Raw genomic sequence first — 18,570 nt, 5'->3', positions numbered from 1 at the left:
CCTCTCCAGCATGCATTGTCACTTGAGTTTTTGATCTTAGCCATTCTGATGGGTGTAAGGTGAAATCTCAGGTTTCTTTTGATTTGCATTTCCCTGGTGACTAAGGACGTTGAACATTTCTTTAAGTGTTTCTCTGCCATTCAATATTCCTCTACAGAGAATTCTTTGTTTAGTTCTGTACCTCGTTTTTTAATTGGATTACTTGGTTTGTTGCTTTTTAACTTCTTGAGTTCTTTATATATTCTGCATATTAGCCCTCTGTCTCACATAGGGTTGGTGAAGATCATTTCCCAGTCTATAGACTGTCGTTTTGTTCTGGGGACAGTGTCCTTTGCTTTACAGAAGCTTTTCAGTTTTATGAGGTCCCATTTATTGATTGTTGATCTTAGAGACTGTCTTGTTGGTGTTCTGTTCAAGAAGTTGTCTTCTGTGACAATGAGTTCATGGCTCTTCCCTACTTTTTCTTCTAACCGATTGAGTGTGTCTGGTTTTATATTGAGGTCTTTGATCCACTTGGACTTTAGTTTTGTGCAGGGTGATAAGTATGGATCTATTTCCATTTTTCTACATGTAGACATCCAGTTAGACCAGTACCATTTGTTGAAGATGCTGGGGTTTTTGTGTGTGTGTGTTTTGTTTTGTTTTTTTTTTTTTTTTCATTGTATGGTTTTGGCTTCTTTGTCAAAATCAAGTATCCGTAGGTGTGTGGGTTTATTTCTGGGTCTTCTATTCAATTCCAATGAGCCACCATTTTTTTTTTTGTATACCTGTACCATGCAGTTTTTATTACTATTGTTCTGTAGTAAAGTTTGAGATCAGGGATGGAGATATGTCCAGATGCTCTGTTGATGTACAGGATCATTTTGGCAATTCTGGGTTTTTTTTTTTTCCATATAAAGTTGAGAATTGTTCTTTTAAGGTCTCTAAAGAATTGTGTTAATGGAATACTACTCAGCAATCAAAAAGGAGGAAATCATGAAATTTGCAGGCAAATGGTGGGATCTAGAAAAGATCATTCTGAGTGAAATATCCCAGAAGGAGAAAGACAAACATGGGATATACTCACTTATATAGACCTATAAGATATGATAAACATAATGAAATCTATACACCTAAAAAAGATAATCAATTGAGCGGACATGGGGTAAGATGATCAATCCTCATTTAGAAAGACAGATGGGATGTGCATTGAACGTATGACAGGAGTCTATTGAGAGCATCTGAAAGACTCTAACTAGCAGTGTTTTCAAAGCAAAGACTCATGACCAAACCTTTGGCAGAGTACAGGGAATCATAAGAAAGAAGGGGAGTTAGTCTGATGGGGAAAGGATAGGAGCTCCACAAGGACCATATATATCTGGACACAGGGTCTTTTCTGAGACTGACATTCAACCAAGGACCATGTATGGATATAACCTAGAACCTCCACTCAGATGTAGCCTGTGGTAGCTCAGTAACCAATTGGTTTCCCAAAGTGAGGGGAACAGGGACTATTTCTAACAGGAACTCAATGACTGGCTCTTTGGTCTCCTCACCCCCGAAGGGAGGAGCAGTCCTGTTAGGCCACAGAGGAGGGCTTTGCAGCCAGTCCTGAAGATACCTGATAAAACAGGATCAGATGAATGGGGAGGAGGTCCCCCCTATCAGTGGACTTGGAAAGGGGCACGGTGGAGATGAGGGAGGGAGGGAGGGACTGGGAGGGAATGAGGGATCGGGACACGGCTGGGATACAGAGTTAATAAAATGTAACTGATAAAAAAAATAAAAAATAATAAAAAAAGGAAAATAAAGCAAAACTTACACGGAAAAAAAAAGAATTGTGTTGTTATTTGATGGGATTTGCATTGAATTTGTAGATTGCTTTTGACAGGATGGCCATTTTCGCTATGTTAATCCTACAGATCCATGAGCATAGGAGATCTTTGCTGTCTTCTTCAATTTCTTTCTTCAGAGACTTGAAATTTTTTTTGAACAGCACTTTCACTTGCTTGGTTAGAGTCACACCAAGGTACTTTATATTATTAGTGGCTATTGTGAAGGGTATTGTTTCCCTCATTTCTTTCTTGGCCCCTTTGTCTTTGGCACACAGGAGGGCTTCTGATTTTTCTTGAGTTAATTTCGTTTAAGTTTTATTAATGTTTCATTGACAAATGTGGATGCTCTTGTATTTGGGGCATAGATGTTTAGAATTGTGATATTTTCTTGGTGGAATTTTCCTTTGATGAGTATAAAGTTTCCTTCCCCATTTCTTTTGATTAATTTTGGTTGATAGTCTATTTTATTAGATATTAAATTGGCTACTCCTGCTTGCGTCTTGGGTCCATTTGCTTGTAAAACTGTCTTCTAGCCCTTTATTCCCAGGCAATATCTATCTTTATGACTTTGGTGTATTTATAGTATGCAAAAGATTGTTGGGTCTTATTTATGCATCCATTCTGTTAGTCCGTGTCTTTTTATTGGAGAGTTGAGTCTATTGATATTGAGAGAGATTAATGACTTCTGGCTTTTAGATCCTTTGATGTTGATGTTGGTTGTGGTAGCATGTTTGTGTGCTTGGCTATTTGCTGTAGTGAACTTATTTATTTCCTGTGTTTTCCTGAATGTAGTTACTTTTCTTGGGTTCTGTTTTTCCTTCCATTATCTTCTGTAATGCTGGATTTGTGGTTAGGTATTGTTTAAATTTGTTTTTGTCCTTGAATATCTTATTTTCTCCATCTACGATGATTGAGAGTTTTGCTGGGCATAGTAGTCTGGACTGACACCTGTGTTCTCTTAGGGTCTGCATGATGTATGTCCAGGCCCTTCTGGCTTTCATAGTCTCTGTTGAGAATTCTGGTGTGATTCTGATGGGTTTGCAAACCCATCATATGCTACCTGGCCTTTTTCCTTTGCAGCTTTTAGTATTTTTTCTTTGTTCTGTATACTTATTGTTTTGATTATTATGTTGTGGGAAATTTTTCTTTTTTCGTTCTTATTTTTTAGGTGTTCTGTAGGCCTCTTGTATGCTTATAGGCTTCTCCTTTAAATTGTTGACATTTTCTTCTATGATTTTGTTGACAATATTTTCTGGGCCTTGGAGGAGGGAATCTTCTTTTTCCTCTATTCCTATTATTCTTAGGTTTTATCTTTTCATGTTGTCTTGGATTTCTTGGATGGTTTGTGTCAGGAATTTTTTAGATTTAACATTTTCTTTGACAGATAGATTGATTTCTTCCATTGTATCTTTCATACCTGAGATTCTGTTGGTTATGCTTACCTCCGAGGTTCCTGTTTTCTTCCCTAAGTTCTTCCTCTCCATGATTTCTTCCATTTGTGTTTTCTTTAATTTTTCCAATTCTATCTTCAGATCTTGAAACATTTTGTTGATTTCCTTCACCTGTCTGACTGTAATTCCTGCTTTTCCTTCAATTCATTCACCTTTTTGTTTGAATTTTCCTCTGTTTCTTTTATTTCTTTCAGTGATTTAATTATTTCCTCTCTGAAGGCCACAAACTGTTTGGCTGCATCTTCCTGTATTTCTTTACACATGGCCAAAATCTGTTTGACTTTATCTTCCTTTATTTCTTTACTCATTTTATTTGTTTCCTCCATTATCTTCTGCATACGCATAGATGTAAGGTTATCTTCCTGTATTTCACTTATGTTAGGGTGTCCAGAGCTACTTGTCCCTGGACAACTGGGTTCTGTAGATGCCATATTGCTTTGGCTTTTTTTGATTGTGCTTTTATGCTGGCCTCTACCTATCTGGCTATCTCAAGTGTTGGCTGTTAGTTTCCGATGCCTGTTGGAATCCTGTGATGGGGAGAATCCCCCTGTCAGGACCCAGTCTGTTGTGTTTTGGGGCCCACAGTTCATTCTGGGATGGTGAGTAGAGCATGCAGGCGCAGGCCAACAGCTCCACTCTGGTGACTGTATACCTACAGGAACCCAGGACCTTTTCCAGGTGTCTGGGGTACCAGAGGTCAGTTGGTCCCAATTTCTTCCTTCACCGTGGCATTTTCACTTAACTGGAAAACCCAGTCTCTGGTGTTGGGGTGCCCACATTTAAGTCTGAGATGGTGATCAGAGCATGCAGGTATGTGTCTCTGGGCTGGCAACCAAGTGCCTGCCGGGACCCAGGAATTCTTCTGGGGTGTAGCTGGGTGACCTGAGAATGGATCCAATTGCTTCCCATGCCGTGGGGTCTTCTCTCACCTAGGAAACAAAACAGTTAGTGTTTTAGGACCCACAGTTCAGTCTGTAGGTCACTGTGTAATCACTGAGGTCCTACTCGTGAGACACAGTGTGCTGCCATCTTGGATCCCCTGACCTATCAGCCTTCTTTTGTCTATTTTGTATATGTTCCCCATTCAGTAAAACCACCTCATTTCAATAGTTATATAAATAAATAACCACTCTGTATTACAAGTTTGCTGTGAATAAAAAAATGCCATCTTCTAATTGGTATAGTACATTGTCTCCAGCTGCCTAAAAGCAAAGAGAAATCTATTTGTTATTGCTTTCCTACTAATGATGAGAACTATAAACATTGCCAGCTTAGAATTATGTAATTCCAACTTTATTTTAGAGAGGATTAAGAAAAAAGAAAAGGTATAAAACAAATAGATGGTTAATGTGATCTGGGTCCATAATCATGTTATTTTAGCATAACATGATACAAAATGTCAGCTTTTAAAGCTAAGGTTAATTTAATAATATCATGGCATGATTAATTACAGTAATCTCAAATTTTTAAATTTATATTTTTGTGTGCCTACAGGTCTACCCAAACAAGCCCATGGATTTCGACTTAAAATTGCTAGGCAATCTCTTTATATTATTTGGTTTGGCATATGTAATTTAGAGTATTAGACGGTAGCTGAATGCTGAGACTGTTTTCATAATAATTTTGTTAAGAAACAAATGTGGTTTTTTTTTTTGTTGTAAAAGCATGTAATCTAAAATTTACTCTTAAAGCATTTTAAGCTTGTAGTTAAGTAGTATTGAATACATTTTTATTGTTGTAAAGCAGATATCTAGAACTTTTTATCTCCCAAGCAGAAATTGTGTATTTATTTTTCAACTCCACTTTCTCCTGCCTTGAGCATCTAATAACCAGCATTCTTTCTACAAATTGGACTACTTTCAACACCTTATGTTAGTATAGTTTTCTGTTCCTGCCTTATTTGACTTAGTATAAGGTCAATACCCATTGTGTTATGTACCAGAACTTACTTTCTTTTAAAGCCTGAATAAGATTTCATTGTATACATAGGCCACACTTTCTGTTTCATTCTTTGATGGGTATTTAGGTTACCTTTACATCTTCACTATTGTGGATCCTGCCACTATGAACAAAAATTCTGAAAAAATGAATTATCTTTTTTCCTCCTGAACAGCAGCCTTGCTAACAATACATGCTTTGTTTTCACTAAGTTTTTGCCCTTTCTCTCTGCTCACATTGCTTCTCACTGGCCACCACAAACCTACAATATCATCGTGTTTTGTTTCCTATTTGGTTACCTCCTATTTGTCATTTATTTACTGACTTATTTATTTATCAATAGAAGTTTGTTTGTGAAAGGGAATTGAGCTAATTGAGGGATGAATGAAGGTAGTGGCCATTGTTTTAAAAACCACATATGTGAGAATTGCATACCCACACACATTTGAATTAACACAAATAAGCAAACTTATTCTCCTCAAATTAATTGTAGTGCAATCACCTGTATTTGACAGCATTTTCTTTATTCAGAGTGTTAAGAGATCAGAGAGGAAGTGGTTTTTGTATGGTTTGGTTTTGGGTTTTTTGCCTCTGGAATTCTCTAAAAGCCAAATTACTAGAAACACAGAAAACATAATTTCAGTAGATTTTTGCAGACAGACATATCTGAGTTTGAAGGTCATCTTGAGATATATGAGAGCCTATCTCAAAAAAATAAATAGGTAGGTAGGTAGGTAGAAAGAGAGAGAGAAAGGAAAAAAGAGAGAGAGGAAGGAAGGAAGGAAAGAAGGAAGGAAGGAAGGAAGGAAGGAAGGAAGGAAGGAAGGAAGGAAGGAAGGAAAGAAGGAAGGAAGGGAAGGTCTTAAAAGTGGAATTTAGACAGCATTTCTTACTTGAAATATTTGGGACTAGAATATTTTCATTCTTAGAGAATTTTTTCCTCGAGATTTTACATCATTTACAGACTTTACCAGTTGAACACCCTTATAAAAAATCAGAAATTTGGGGCTGGAAATATGCCCCAGCAGTTAAGAACACTGGCTTAGCTGCTCTCCCAAAGAATCTGTGTTTTATTCCCAACATCCACATGGTTCAGAAAAGGCTCTAACTCCAGTCTCAGAGGATCCTATTACCTCTTTTGCCATTCACAGACACTGCATGTACATGGTACACAGACATATATTCAAAGAAAACACCCATACACATAAAATAAATTAAATTTTTAAAAAGAAATCTCAATGTCCACATAGGATACCTTTAAATCTTTTTTGGACTCTTAGATTAGGGATACTCAGTCTGAATTACCTGGAATAGTCATGGAATGAAGCAGGTGCTTAACTCTGGCTATTAATATCACTGTGTAGTTTGATCTTTCAGAGCTTTACCAGTTTTGAGTGATAACATCTTATCAGTTTAAAATATCAAAACTATTAACAAAGTGCAGAGATTGACACCAAGAAAATATTTACCTTCAGCACTGGAAAAAAATACATAAGAAGTTTATAGCTGTGTTGTTAGCATGTAATGTTGTTGGGACAGGCATGTGCTCTCTAATATAACTGATTTTTTTAATTAGCATACAAGGTAGTGGATTTTGGTATTTTCATACTTTGTTTTTGTCGATCTTCCCACATTTTGGAAGTCCTTCCTTTGCTTTCATTTAAGTTGACTATTTTGAATAGAACAAGGTTTATTTGAATGTCACTATTGGAAGGAAAAAGTAGTATATTTGATAATTTCAGAGTTAGTTACAGCACGTGTTAAACATACCTTGGTATGATTAACATAGGGTCTCAATAATTCTCTATAATTGGAGCTATTCTTAGTCTTTACCTAGATGCTAAGAACTTACTACCTCTAAATGTAACTTTTTTCTTTTTTAGAAGATTGATATATTTATTCACTTTACATCCTGATTGCATACTCCTTCCTCTCCTCCCAGTCCCACATCACACACTTCACCCCATTCTCCTCTCTCCTTCTCCTCAGAGAAGAGGGAGGTCCCCCGTGGGTACCAACCATCCCTGACATATTAAGGCCTGCAGGACTAGGCACATCCTCTCCCACTGAGGCCAGACAAGGCAGCCCGGCTAGGGAAACAGGATCCAAAGGGAGGCATAAGAATCAGAGCAGTCCCCTACTCTAGTTGTTGGGGACTCACATGAATATCAAGCTCCGTGTCTGCTACATATGTGCAGGGGTCCTAGGACCAGCATCTATAATGCTCTTTGCTTGGTGTTTCAGTCTCTGTGAGCCCCCACAGGCCCAGGTTAGTTTCCTCCGTAAGTCTTCTCCTGGAGTCCTTGACTCCTCTAGCTCCCTCCATCATTCCCAAAACTCTTTTATAGGACTCCCTGAGCACTGGCTAATGTTTGGCTGTGGGTCTCTGCATCTGTGTCCTTCCTCTGATGGCTGAAGTGTCTCAGAGCAGTTATGCTATGCTCCTGTCGACAAGCATAGCAGAGTAACATAAATAGTGTCAGGGACTGGTTCTCTCCCATGGAGTGGGTCTCAAGTAGGGCCAATCATTGGCTGACCATTCCCTCAAATTTGGTCCTTCATTGTCCCTGTACATCTTATAGGCAGGACACATTTTGGGTCAAGGGTTTTGTGGGTTGGTGTCCTTATCCCTCCACTGGAATTCATGCCTGGCTACAGGAAGTGGCCACTTCAGGCTCCATATCCCCTGCTGCTAGAAGTCACAGCTAGGGTGGCCCCCATAGACTTCCTGGGGCCTCTCATACCCTAGGTCTCTGGAGCCTCCCTTATCCTGGGTCTCTGGCATGTCCCAGAAATGCCCCACACCTCTGATTTCTGTTCTTTCACCTGGCCCTACCTCCCCCCCACAAGCCTCCCTACTCCCAATCCCCACCTCTGCTCCCCTCCTTATTCCCTTTCCTAACCAGCTCCTGCCCTCCTCCAATGCCTATTTTATTTCCCTTTCTGAGTGAGAGTCACACATCCTCCCTAGGGCCCTTCCTAGGGATTGTAGCATGGTTACCCTGTACTTTATGGCTAATATACATTTTTAAGTGAGTATATACCATGTGTGTCTTTCTGGCTCTGGGTTATCGCACTCAGGATGATCATTTCTATTTCCATCCATTTGCTTGCAAATTTCATGATGTCCGTGTTTCTAATAGCTGAGTAGTATTCCACTGTGTAAATGTGCCATTCCTCCATTGAGAGACATCTAGGTTGTTTGCTACATCTGTGCAGGGGTTCTAGGTTATCTCCATGAATGGTCCTTGATTGGAGTATTAGTCTTAGAAATGACCCCTGTACCCAGATTTTATGGGTCTCTTGCTCTCCTTGTGGAGCTCCTGTCCTATCCAGGTTTTATTATTATTTCCCACTCCTTTCATAAGATTCCCTGCACTCTGCCCAAAGTTTGTCTATAAGTCTCAATATCTGCTTTGATACCCTTCAGGGTAGAGTCTTGCAGGGACCCTCTGTAGTAGATGCTCAATCATCATTTAGAAAGGCAAAGAGGATGTGCATCAGAAGAGGGAGAAAACAGGGGGAAAGGGAGAGGGCCTTCCAGGTCTTTCTATCTCTTATAAGATTCCCTGCACTCTGCCCAAAGTTTGGCTATGAGTCTCAGTATCTGCTTTACTACCCTGCTGGTTTTATTTTATTTTTCTCTTGTGCACTAATTTCTTTAATCTTTTAATGTTAGAGTAAGAGGCCCTCTGTGGTAGGCTCCTGTCTTGTTCCTTCTTCTGATGTCTATCTTATTTGCCTTTCTGAATGAAGATTGAGCATCTTACCCAGGGTTCTCCTTGCTTAGCTTTTTTAGGTGTACAGATTTTAGTATGTTTATCTTATATGTCCAATATCCACTTATAAGTGAGTATTTACTATGAGTATCTTTGTGCTTCTGGAGTAGCTCACTCAGGATGATCTTTTCTAGTTCCCACCATTTGACTGAAAATTTCATGATTTCCTTGTTTTTAATTGTTGAGTAGTAATCCATTGTGTAAATGTAACCACAGTTTCTGTATCCATTCCTCAATTGAGGTACATCTGGGTTGTTTCCAGCTTCTGGCTATTACGCATAAAGCTGCTACAAAAATGGTTGAGCAAATGTCCATGTTGTATAGGTGAGCATCTTTGGATGTATTCCTAGAAATGGTATAGCTGGATCTTTTTTTTATAATTAAATTATTTATTTATTTATTTATTTATTTATTTATTTATTTTTATTAATTACAGTTTATTCACTTTGTATCCAGCCATAAGGTCCTCCCTCCTCCCCTCCCGGTCCCATCCTCCCTCACCCTTCTTCACACATGCCCCTCCTCAAGTCCACTGATAGGGGAGGTCCTCCTCTCATTCCTTCTGATCTTAGTCTATCAGATCACATCAGGAATGGCTGCATTGTCATCTTCTGTGGTCTGGTAAGGCTGCTCTCCCCTCAGGGGGAGGTGATCAAAGAACAAGCCAATCAGTTCATGTCAGAGGCAGTCCCTCTTCCCATTACTATGTAACCCAATTGGACACTAAGCTGCCATGGACTACATCTGTGCAGGGGTTCTAGGTTATCTCCATGCCTGCTACTTGGTTGGAGTATGAGTCTCTGGGAAGACCCCTGTGTTTAAATTTTCTGGTTCTGTTGTTCTCCTTGTGGGGTTCCTGTCCTCTCCAGATCTTACTGTTTCCCACTTCTTACATAAGATTCCATGTACGTTGCCCAACAGTTGGTCATAAGTCTGCTTTGATAGTCTGCAGAGCAGAGCCTTTCAGAGACCCTTTGTGGCAGGTTCCTAGGTTGTTTCCTGTTTTCTTCTTCTTCTGAAGACCATTCTCTTTGCCTTTCGGGATGGGCGTTGAGCATTTTAGTCAGGGTCCTCTCTCTTGATTCTCTTGATTAGTTTCTTTAGGTGTACAGGTTTTAGTAGGTTTATCATGTGTTATATGTCTATATGAGTGAGTATATACCGTGTGTGTCTTTCTGCTTCTGGGACAGCTCACTCAGGATGATCCTTTCCAGGTCTCACCATTTACCTGCAAATTTCATGAGGTAGCACTATTCCTAATTGTATGAGAAAGTGCTAGATTGATATCCAAAGTGGTTGTACAAGTTTACATTCCCACCAACAATGAAGGAGGGCTCACCTTTCTCCACATCCTCTCCAGCATATGTTGTCACTTGAGTTTTTGATATTAGCCATTCTGATGGGTGTAAGATGAAAACAAGAGCAGCAAGCATCCTTGACTGCTGAGCCATTTCTCCAGTCCCTTACACTTTTTTTTTTTACAGTGGATTTATCTGATTATGAATCCAGACATAGTTTATATATTGCATTTGATTTTCATGACTCTTAAGTATCTTTTTTTATACTGTTTTCTCCTCTTTTTCCTTCTGATGTATTAAGAATAAAATCAAGAAAGGAACTGACTATACTTATGTATTAGATTTTCTGGCACAGTTCTTAAGTAGTTGCTGCATTTGAAAAGGAAAAGAGAAATTATAGAGTATTTTTCCTTTGAACAGAACAAATGTATATACCTAAACATCTTAAATTACATGATTATAATCTCATAACCTATCTTTCAGGAGAAACAGCACAGGTGACCGCGAGAAGGCTCTTGAGGTCATGCTCCAAGTTCTGCAGAGCTGTGACCACCCAGCCCCTGACATGTTTTGCCTGTGTGGGAGGATCTACAAGGACATCTTCCTGGATTCAGATTGTGAAGAGGATGCAAGCAGAGACAGTGCTATTGAGTGGTAAGTAGCACACACGGGCACGGCACAGAGCAGAATCATGTAGGCTGCTTAGCCAGGTCTTTTCCCTAGGGCACGTATATGCCTGTCCACTGACAGTGAAAACAATTGCAGTATATACAATCAAAGAATGTTTGGATTCCTGGTTCTGAGAGAAAACCTTGAGAAATAGGGGTTTCTGCTGTTTATGCTTATTCCATTCATTTACTCATTCATGAGATGGACTCCTGCCAGGCGCTCTTTCCGGAATAATTGTGTCCACTGGGATTCATCTTCCAGTGAGCTGTTCATGTCTGCCTGTCTTTATTCAACAGATATTTGTTGAAGGCTTACTTTGTGCTAGACACTTTTCTAGATGGGAGGTGCTGACACTGCAGACATGAATCCTTGTCTTTGAGGACCTTGCCTTGCTGAGCAAAGTAAAAAAAGTCAAGAAGCAAATAAAATCTATAGCATATCAGCTGATAGTAAAGGCTTTGGGGGTGGTGAGCAAAGAGGGAGCGTGAAAGAAGGCTGGGAGAGTGGCCTGAAATTTTAATTTGTTTTACTTTGGAGGTTCCCTGGACTTTGTGCATGCTAGGCAAGTGCTCTGTCACTGAGCTGCAGTTCCAGTCCCTAGTTTGTGATTTCAAATAGGCAAGTGAAAGCAGGTAGAGATAGGAAGGTACTGAAGGAATAGGCTTCACAGAGAATTATGAAGACAGTTCCTCAGAAGGGGATGAGCAGAGGAAAAGATGCTGGGGAAAGGAGTATGCTGGACTCACTCGGTGATCGTGACAAACAGGCAAAAGAAGAACCATGAGATGACACATGAAGATTATTTTACTATTAAATGGGAAGGGGCATCACTGGAGACTTTTCATCAAGGACTGATGATGCCTGACATGCATTTTCTTTGTGAATCATTGATAGATAATGAAGTCTGCTTGCTATTTATCATACACGTAACACCCATTTCAGATAAGAGAAGTTACAGAGATGTTAGTACAGAGATGTTAGGGAAACACTCGTGCTTGGTTCATGCTTGTTGGGTTTTAATTTTTTATTTTAATTTATTTTTCACAATTTATTCATTATATATCCCAATTGAAGTCCCCTCTTCAGCTTCTCCCAATCCCACCACTCTCTCTCTTTCTCCTATCCCCTTCCCCTAGTCCACTGAAAGGGAGAGTTCTTCACCATTGTCATCTGCCCATAACTTGTTAAGTCTCATCAGGACTGCCTGGATCCTCTTCCTCTGTGGCCTAGCAAGGCCGCATCCCAGGGGCAAGTGGTCAAACAACAGGTAACCAAGTTCATAATAGAGGCTGCCCCTTCTCCCCTCACTCAGAGATCCACATGGAGACAGCTGCCAATCAGCCACATCTGAGCAGGGGGTACCTGGTTGGTGCATCACTCTATGCAGAACCCAGAACTCCTTTAGCTCTGTTGGTCTCCTTGTGAGACTCCTGTCCCCTCCATGTCCCTCTATCCCCGCCCTTCTCTTCTTCCAGCAGACTCCCTGCACTTTGCTCAGTTTGGCCCTGACTCTCAGCATCTGGTTCGATCTCCTATTTGGTGAATCCTTTCAGAGGAGCCTCTATAGTAGGCTCCCATCCTGTTTCCTCTCTTCTATCGCTTCTGTCTATCCTGTTTGCCATTCTGAATGAGATTTAAGCATCCTCCCTAGGGTCCTTCTTAGTGCTTAGCTTCTTTAGGTCTGTAGATGGCTGTCCTATATTATACAACTAATATCCACTTATAAGTGAGTGTATGCCATGCCTGACATGCATTTTTAACAGAAGCATTCTCACTTTTAGGCAATGAATATATTTTAGGCAGTGTCCTTGCTGTGGCTTACTATATAACAGCCCTGAATGTTAGTAGCTTCACATTGTAGCCATTTCTGGTTTGTGATTCTGTGGGGTTTTGAGGCAATTACTTTCCTAGGTCTCACTCCTAAAGTTGCTATCAGTTTAAGGGTTAGGCAGGACTAGAAAATCTAAGATGGCCCCCATGCATATCCTGCAGCTGATATTAAAAGTGAAGGTGGGAGCTGCAAGGCATATTGGGTCTTATGTTCCAGAACTCACTTGAACTTAATTCTGCCACATTTTGTTAAAATAAGCCATGTGACCTGCCAAAAGCAAAAGGGTAGAGAAATATGCTATGTCTCTGCTACCTTATTTTTATACACATAAACTTTTCTGGAATTCCCAGCTACTTTCTTAGACTCTGTTCCCTATCACCCACTCCTTGCCTACCTGTTCTGCTTAAAAGTGATGTTGAAGGCTGGACAGATGGCTCAGTGGTTAAAAGCACTTTATACTTTTCCAGAGAACCTGGCTTCAATACTCAGCACTACATGGCAGCTCACAACTGTCTATAATTCCAGTTCAGGGGGATCTGACACCCCCACACAGACATGAATGCAAACAAACAAACAAAAAACAATGCACATAACATAAAAAAAATTGGGACAGTAGCCTATCACAGAGGGCCTCTGAAATACTCCACCCAGCAGGGTATGAAAGCATATGCTGAGATGTATAGCCAAACTTTGGGCAGAGTGCAGGGAATCTCATGAAAGAAGGGGAGATAGAAAGACCTGGAGGTAACAGGAGCTCCACTAGGGGAGCAACAGAAAATCTGGGCACAGGTTTTTGGGTTTTTTTGTTTGTTTGTTTGTTTGTTGTTGTTTTTTGAGACAAGATACTCCAAACAAGGACCATGCATGGAGATAACTTAGAACCCCTGCAGAGAAGTAGCTCAGTATCCAAGAGGGTTCCCCAGTAATAGGACCAGGGACCATCTCTGGCATGAACTCATGGGCTGGTTCTTTGATCACCTACACCTGAGGGGGGAGCAGCCTTTGTCTTCCACAGAGGAAGACAAAGAAGCCAGTCCTGATGAAACCTGATAGACTATGGTCAGATGGAAGGGGAGGAGGACCTCCCCTAGCATTGGACTGGGGGAGTGGCATAGGAGAAGAAGAGGGAGAAAGGGCGGGATTGGGAGGGGAGGGGGCTACAGCTGGGATACAAAGTGAATAAACTAACTAAAAAATTGTAATAAATTATAATATAAAAGAGAGTAAAACAATTAAAAATGATGTTATTGAGTTCATCATTTTTTTGTCTCAGTCTCTCAAGTGCTGGGAATAGAGGCATGACCCTCTACCATGCTTAGCTTTGGTATAACTTTTCACTGTGACAGAAAAAAATGGGAAAAACCCACTGAGACATGAAATTTTAAGTGTTGCAACACTGAAAGAGTTAGAGAAATGTTAGACTTCTGTTGAGTGGAGTATCAGTGACTTGGTATCCTCTAGTATGTGTTCTGGGGGTGCCTGAGTTATCCTCCAAAAATCATAAAATCACATTTTAACTGACTTAATAATTTTCCCTTTAAGAGCTCGTTGTGTCACTAAATTCTCTTGTCACATAAATGAAAAGAATATCACTCCTGGTTTACAAATCCTTGGTATTCAACTGTGTTTGTGTTACCACTCCACTGAATAAATTACTTTTCCTTATCAGAGAAGTCATACTTGCTAATAAACAGTTTATGTCAAGTAAAAAAAAATAAATAAAGAGAGGGGGTTAAAAAGAAACTGTAAAGTTTTCCTATAAAACGATACTCCTAGTTTTTATCTCATTCCCTACCCTGATGGGGTAGATTTCATGCGCCTTACCTCCCTTGTACATTTGCATTGATTGCCATTTAGTATCTGAGATTCAAACATTGTCTTCATACATGAAGAAGTGATTCAGTGTTGTGATAATGTAAGCAAGCAAATGTCATGTAAAGAAATGACCCATGATTGATGCTGTTTCTATAAAATAAAAGTATCCAGTGTATACTGAGAGTTTAACTTAAAATGAGATTTAGATACCTATTTATGGTCATCTGTGAGGATTATAATGGATTTTTATATTTCTCTTGTAGGCTTTCATATGATTTCCCTATTTATCTAGTCAATATAGGCTTTCAGAATCAAAATATAAGCCTTAGGATGAAATCTAAGAACTTCTTGGTGTAAGGTATTGTATTGCTATTTCATCATCAAACATCATCAAAACACCGATGCTCTGTGTACCTGTTTGTCAGGGTTAGGGGAGGAACTATAAAACATTAGCGTAGTAATTCTTTTCATGAGAAGGTAGTTTATGTTATCGTCTGCACATTTCATTCTGAAATAAGATGATGTACTAAGAATTTGGTGGTTCTATAATTATAGGTATCGCAAAGGGTTTGAACTGCAGTCATCTCTTTATTCTGGAATTAACCTTGCAGTTTTGCTGATAGTTGCTGGACAACGGTTTGAAACTTCAATGGAACTAAGGAGAATAGGTAAAACTGCTTATTATTGCAGATGTTTATGCTTTGGTTATACAAGTTGAACATTAAAAAATTCTGTTGAATTTGCTGAGCATCGTGATAGACATCTTTACTCACAGTACTCAAGAGGCAGAGGCAGGTGGATCTCCCTGAGCTTGGCCTGTTTTACATAGTGACTTACAAATAGCCAAGCCTACATAGTGAGACTTGACATATGTATTATGTATGTTCTAGCGATAACTTTTCAGTTACTTTCCAATAGCGTACCTGACAAGCAGCCACATGAAATGCCTGCTTGTCCTTTTCCTAAAGTCTTGTATAATATGGCAGAACTAGCAAGTTCTTTCATGATACCAAAATTCAAATTCTTAAGGTGTCCGGCTGAACAGTTTATTGGGAAGAAAAGGGAGCCTGGAGAAAATGAAAAATTACTGGGATGTAGGCCAGTTCTTCACCGTCAGCATGCTGGCAAGTGATATTGGGAAGGCTGTCCATGCAGCAGAGAGGCTGTTCAAACTGAAACCCCCAGTCTGGTAAGTCCCACCCGTGCCTAGTAATTTCATGTGTCCAAATCAGAACCTGTTCTAAAATGTCTCACTCAAGGAGAAAATGTGAAATGCAGCAGAACAACAGCTGCTCTTTTGCCTTCTGGCATCTCCTTTAAAGCAGCTAAGGCAGACATAACAGCTCTGAGGGTACCTTGCGTTTATGTTCAGGGTAAAGGAGACAGATATGTGCTCACCTGGAATGTATCTTGCATGCTCTATCCCTGAGACTAGACTGTCAGTCCTCTTGACCTATTTTAGTTTGTGTCTTCAAATGCAAAATGTTGTTTATTTATATGTTCTTGTGATAAAGCCTAGAGTAACACTGAAAAAGAACAGTAGGAAAATGATGTTCCTGAGCTGGAGGCCTGAAAGGTCCCCTGGCCATGGTGGTGATGTAGGGTATTCTGTGGACCTTCATCAAGGGTGTTGCCATCCTCTTCAGTTGCTGTACGGCCTGGATGTTCAACAACCTATCCCCAGGCCTGAAGAACCCTAGCCAGCTAGCCCATTAGAAGGGACTCTGGCCACAGTAGTACCACGGAGTCCCAGCAGTACCTGAGGAAGATGATGCCTGCTTCTGCCTGCCCCTGGCACCTTGGGAGCTGCTCTTCAGTTCCTCCCAAATAATCTACCTCCAAGGGGGGAAGGGCTCCTACATAACCCCGAGACCCCCCAGAGAGACTCTACTCCCTTGTTCTGTGGTAGGAATGGGACACCCTTGTGGCCTTGTCACATAGGTCCCCCCTTTTATGTCTCTCAGGGCAACTTTAACAAGCTTTTACCCCATCTCTTTCATGTGGCACCCACCCTGATGAGTATTTAAAGCCAATTTTTGGAGAAAAAATGATGTTCAACTCCAACAAAAACATGGAGAAATGACTGGTAATAGAGTAAATGAATAAAATGGTGACGTAGCCACAGCTCTAGGACAACCCAGGAGTCGGTCATTTAACTGTGCAGGAAAGACTACTTAAAAGACCTAAAGTATGTTCAGAGTTTATCAGAGACTGAGAAGAGCCAGGTGCAAATTGTGCTTTTCTGCACTAATGGATACCAGTCTTTACTGTGCACCGAAATCATCTATGTTGATGAAAGCATAAACTGTGATGCCCAAACTCCAGTGTCTCCTTCAGGTGCTCTGTGGGAGAGCCTGGGAATTTGCATTTTCAAATTATAAGCTGCTGTTACAACTGCACTTTGACATCTATTTTTCTATAGGCTCTAGTTTCAATTAAAAAAAGTGTACTTGGTATGCTAGTCACCGAAAAAGCAAGGGCACTATCAGACTTCCCTATCGATAAATGAAGCTCCATTAGAATTGTGGTTACTTTATGATTGCTGTAGTATCATAATAAATGCTTGGTAGATACTTGCATAGTGAGTAAATAATAAATAGGGATGTTATCCTAGGTATTGGTAGTACTATCTTAGAGTGATGCCCTTATAAAATATTTAATTTTGTGTTTTCTCATGTCCATGTTATCTGAATTTCCTAAAATACAGATTTATTTCAGGTTGAATATTCCTTATCTGAAATACTGGAAACCCTAAGCATTTGAGATTTGGGAGTTTGGAAGGCTTTTTGAATATTTGTATAGACTCCACTACTTGAACATCCCTAACTCAAATCTGAACTGTTTCAAAACCCAAAACTTAAAATTTGTGTATGTTGATTATAAAAAATGATGGATTTCATTGTTAAATTCTGTGTGAGTGATCATATGCTAACTGCCCACCTCCATTACTTTGTCTCATCTTCTCTCCTTCCGTTTGATCTCCTTCCTCTTCCAAGTAGGACCCCTCCTACTTTCAAGTCTTTTCTAAAATTAAGACTACATTTCCCCATATTTTTCCTACATGGCCTGGAATTTTTCGCTTAATATGATGATTTTCAGTACCATTCATTTTCCTTCAAATGATATAATTTCATTCTTCATAGTCAAATAATACTCGGTTATTTATGTATACCACGTTTTCCCTGTTGATGACACCTGGGTTGATTGCATGAGTCTGCTACTGTGAACAGTGCTGTAATAAAAACAGATATGCAGATACAACACTCAAAAAGTTTATGGTTTTGGAACATTTCAGATTTCTGATTGTCTGATCAGGGGTCACCTTACACGTGCATATTTAAAAAATGTAAATGTCCCATGTTCACCTGCTACTTCTTACTCACCAGTTTAGCATACCAGTGGGATTCTGAGGGTAGGAATTTCTCCAATCTCCATTCTCCCCAATCTGAGCAAACTAACATTTGGCCTTTAAGCCATATCAACATTTTAGAAGTTCTCTTAGACTAAAAGAGTATTTGCTCTCTAGCCCTGCTAGAATGGCTACTGTGTACATCATCCTAAAACGTCCATTGCTGTCACTGGAAGAGATGGAGTACACTTCAGAGGGAGGAAATGCCAGGGTCGCAGACAGTGTTGTGCTTACCATCAAGAGTGCCCAGTACCCAAAAGCCAGTATGATGTTTAGAATTTAAACAAAACCCAGAAATGCTCGTATACTAATGTTATGACTTGTAAAATTGAAGTAATACAGATTAAATTAGTGCTGGCAGAGGCACTTGGATAATGTGTCTGGAGAGTATGTCCACACTTTCAATTCCCATCTCCCAGCGCAGCAGTATGCACAGTGCATAGTTACCCCGTCACCATGATGCAACACAGTGTGCATAGTTACCCCGTCACCAACATGTGACATCAGCTGTGCAGTGTTGGCAGCCAGGAAAGTCCAGTAAGCCTTGACGTTCAGCTTTCTTATTA

At 40.0% G+C, this 18,570-nt stretch overlaps 1 protein-coding gene across 1 annotated transcript in view; it reads left to right on the top strand.

Moving 5' to 3' along the window:
- Map3k15 (mitogen-activated protein kinase kinase kinase 15) overlaps positions 1-18,570 on the top strand; it is a 145,434-nt gene that overhangs the window by 59,561 nt on the left and 67,303 nt on the right. The window contains exons 7-9 of the mRNA XM_060375090.1: positions 10,764-10,934; positions 15,151-15,263; positions 15,625-15,784. Coding sequence (XP_060231073.1) covers positions 10,764-10,934; positions 15,151-15,263; positions 15,625-15,784 — 444 coding nt within the window. The remainder of the gene's footprint in view (positions 1-10,763; positions 10,935-15,150; positions 15,264-15,624; positions 15,785-18,570) is intronic.

The sequence above is a fragment of the Meriones unguiculatus genome, chromosome X (genome assembly GCF_030254825.1).
Source record: "Meriones unguiculatus strain TT.TT164.6M chromosome X, Bangor_MerUng_6.1, whole genome shotgun sequence".
NCBI classification, from domain to species: domain Eukaryota; kingdom Metazoa; phylum Chordata; class Mammalia; order Rodentia; family Muridae; genus Meriones; species Meriones unguiculatus.
This window is presented reverse-complemented; position numbering and strand designations above follow the sequence as displayed.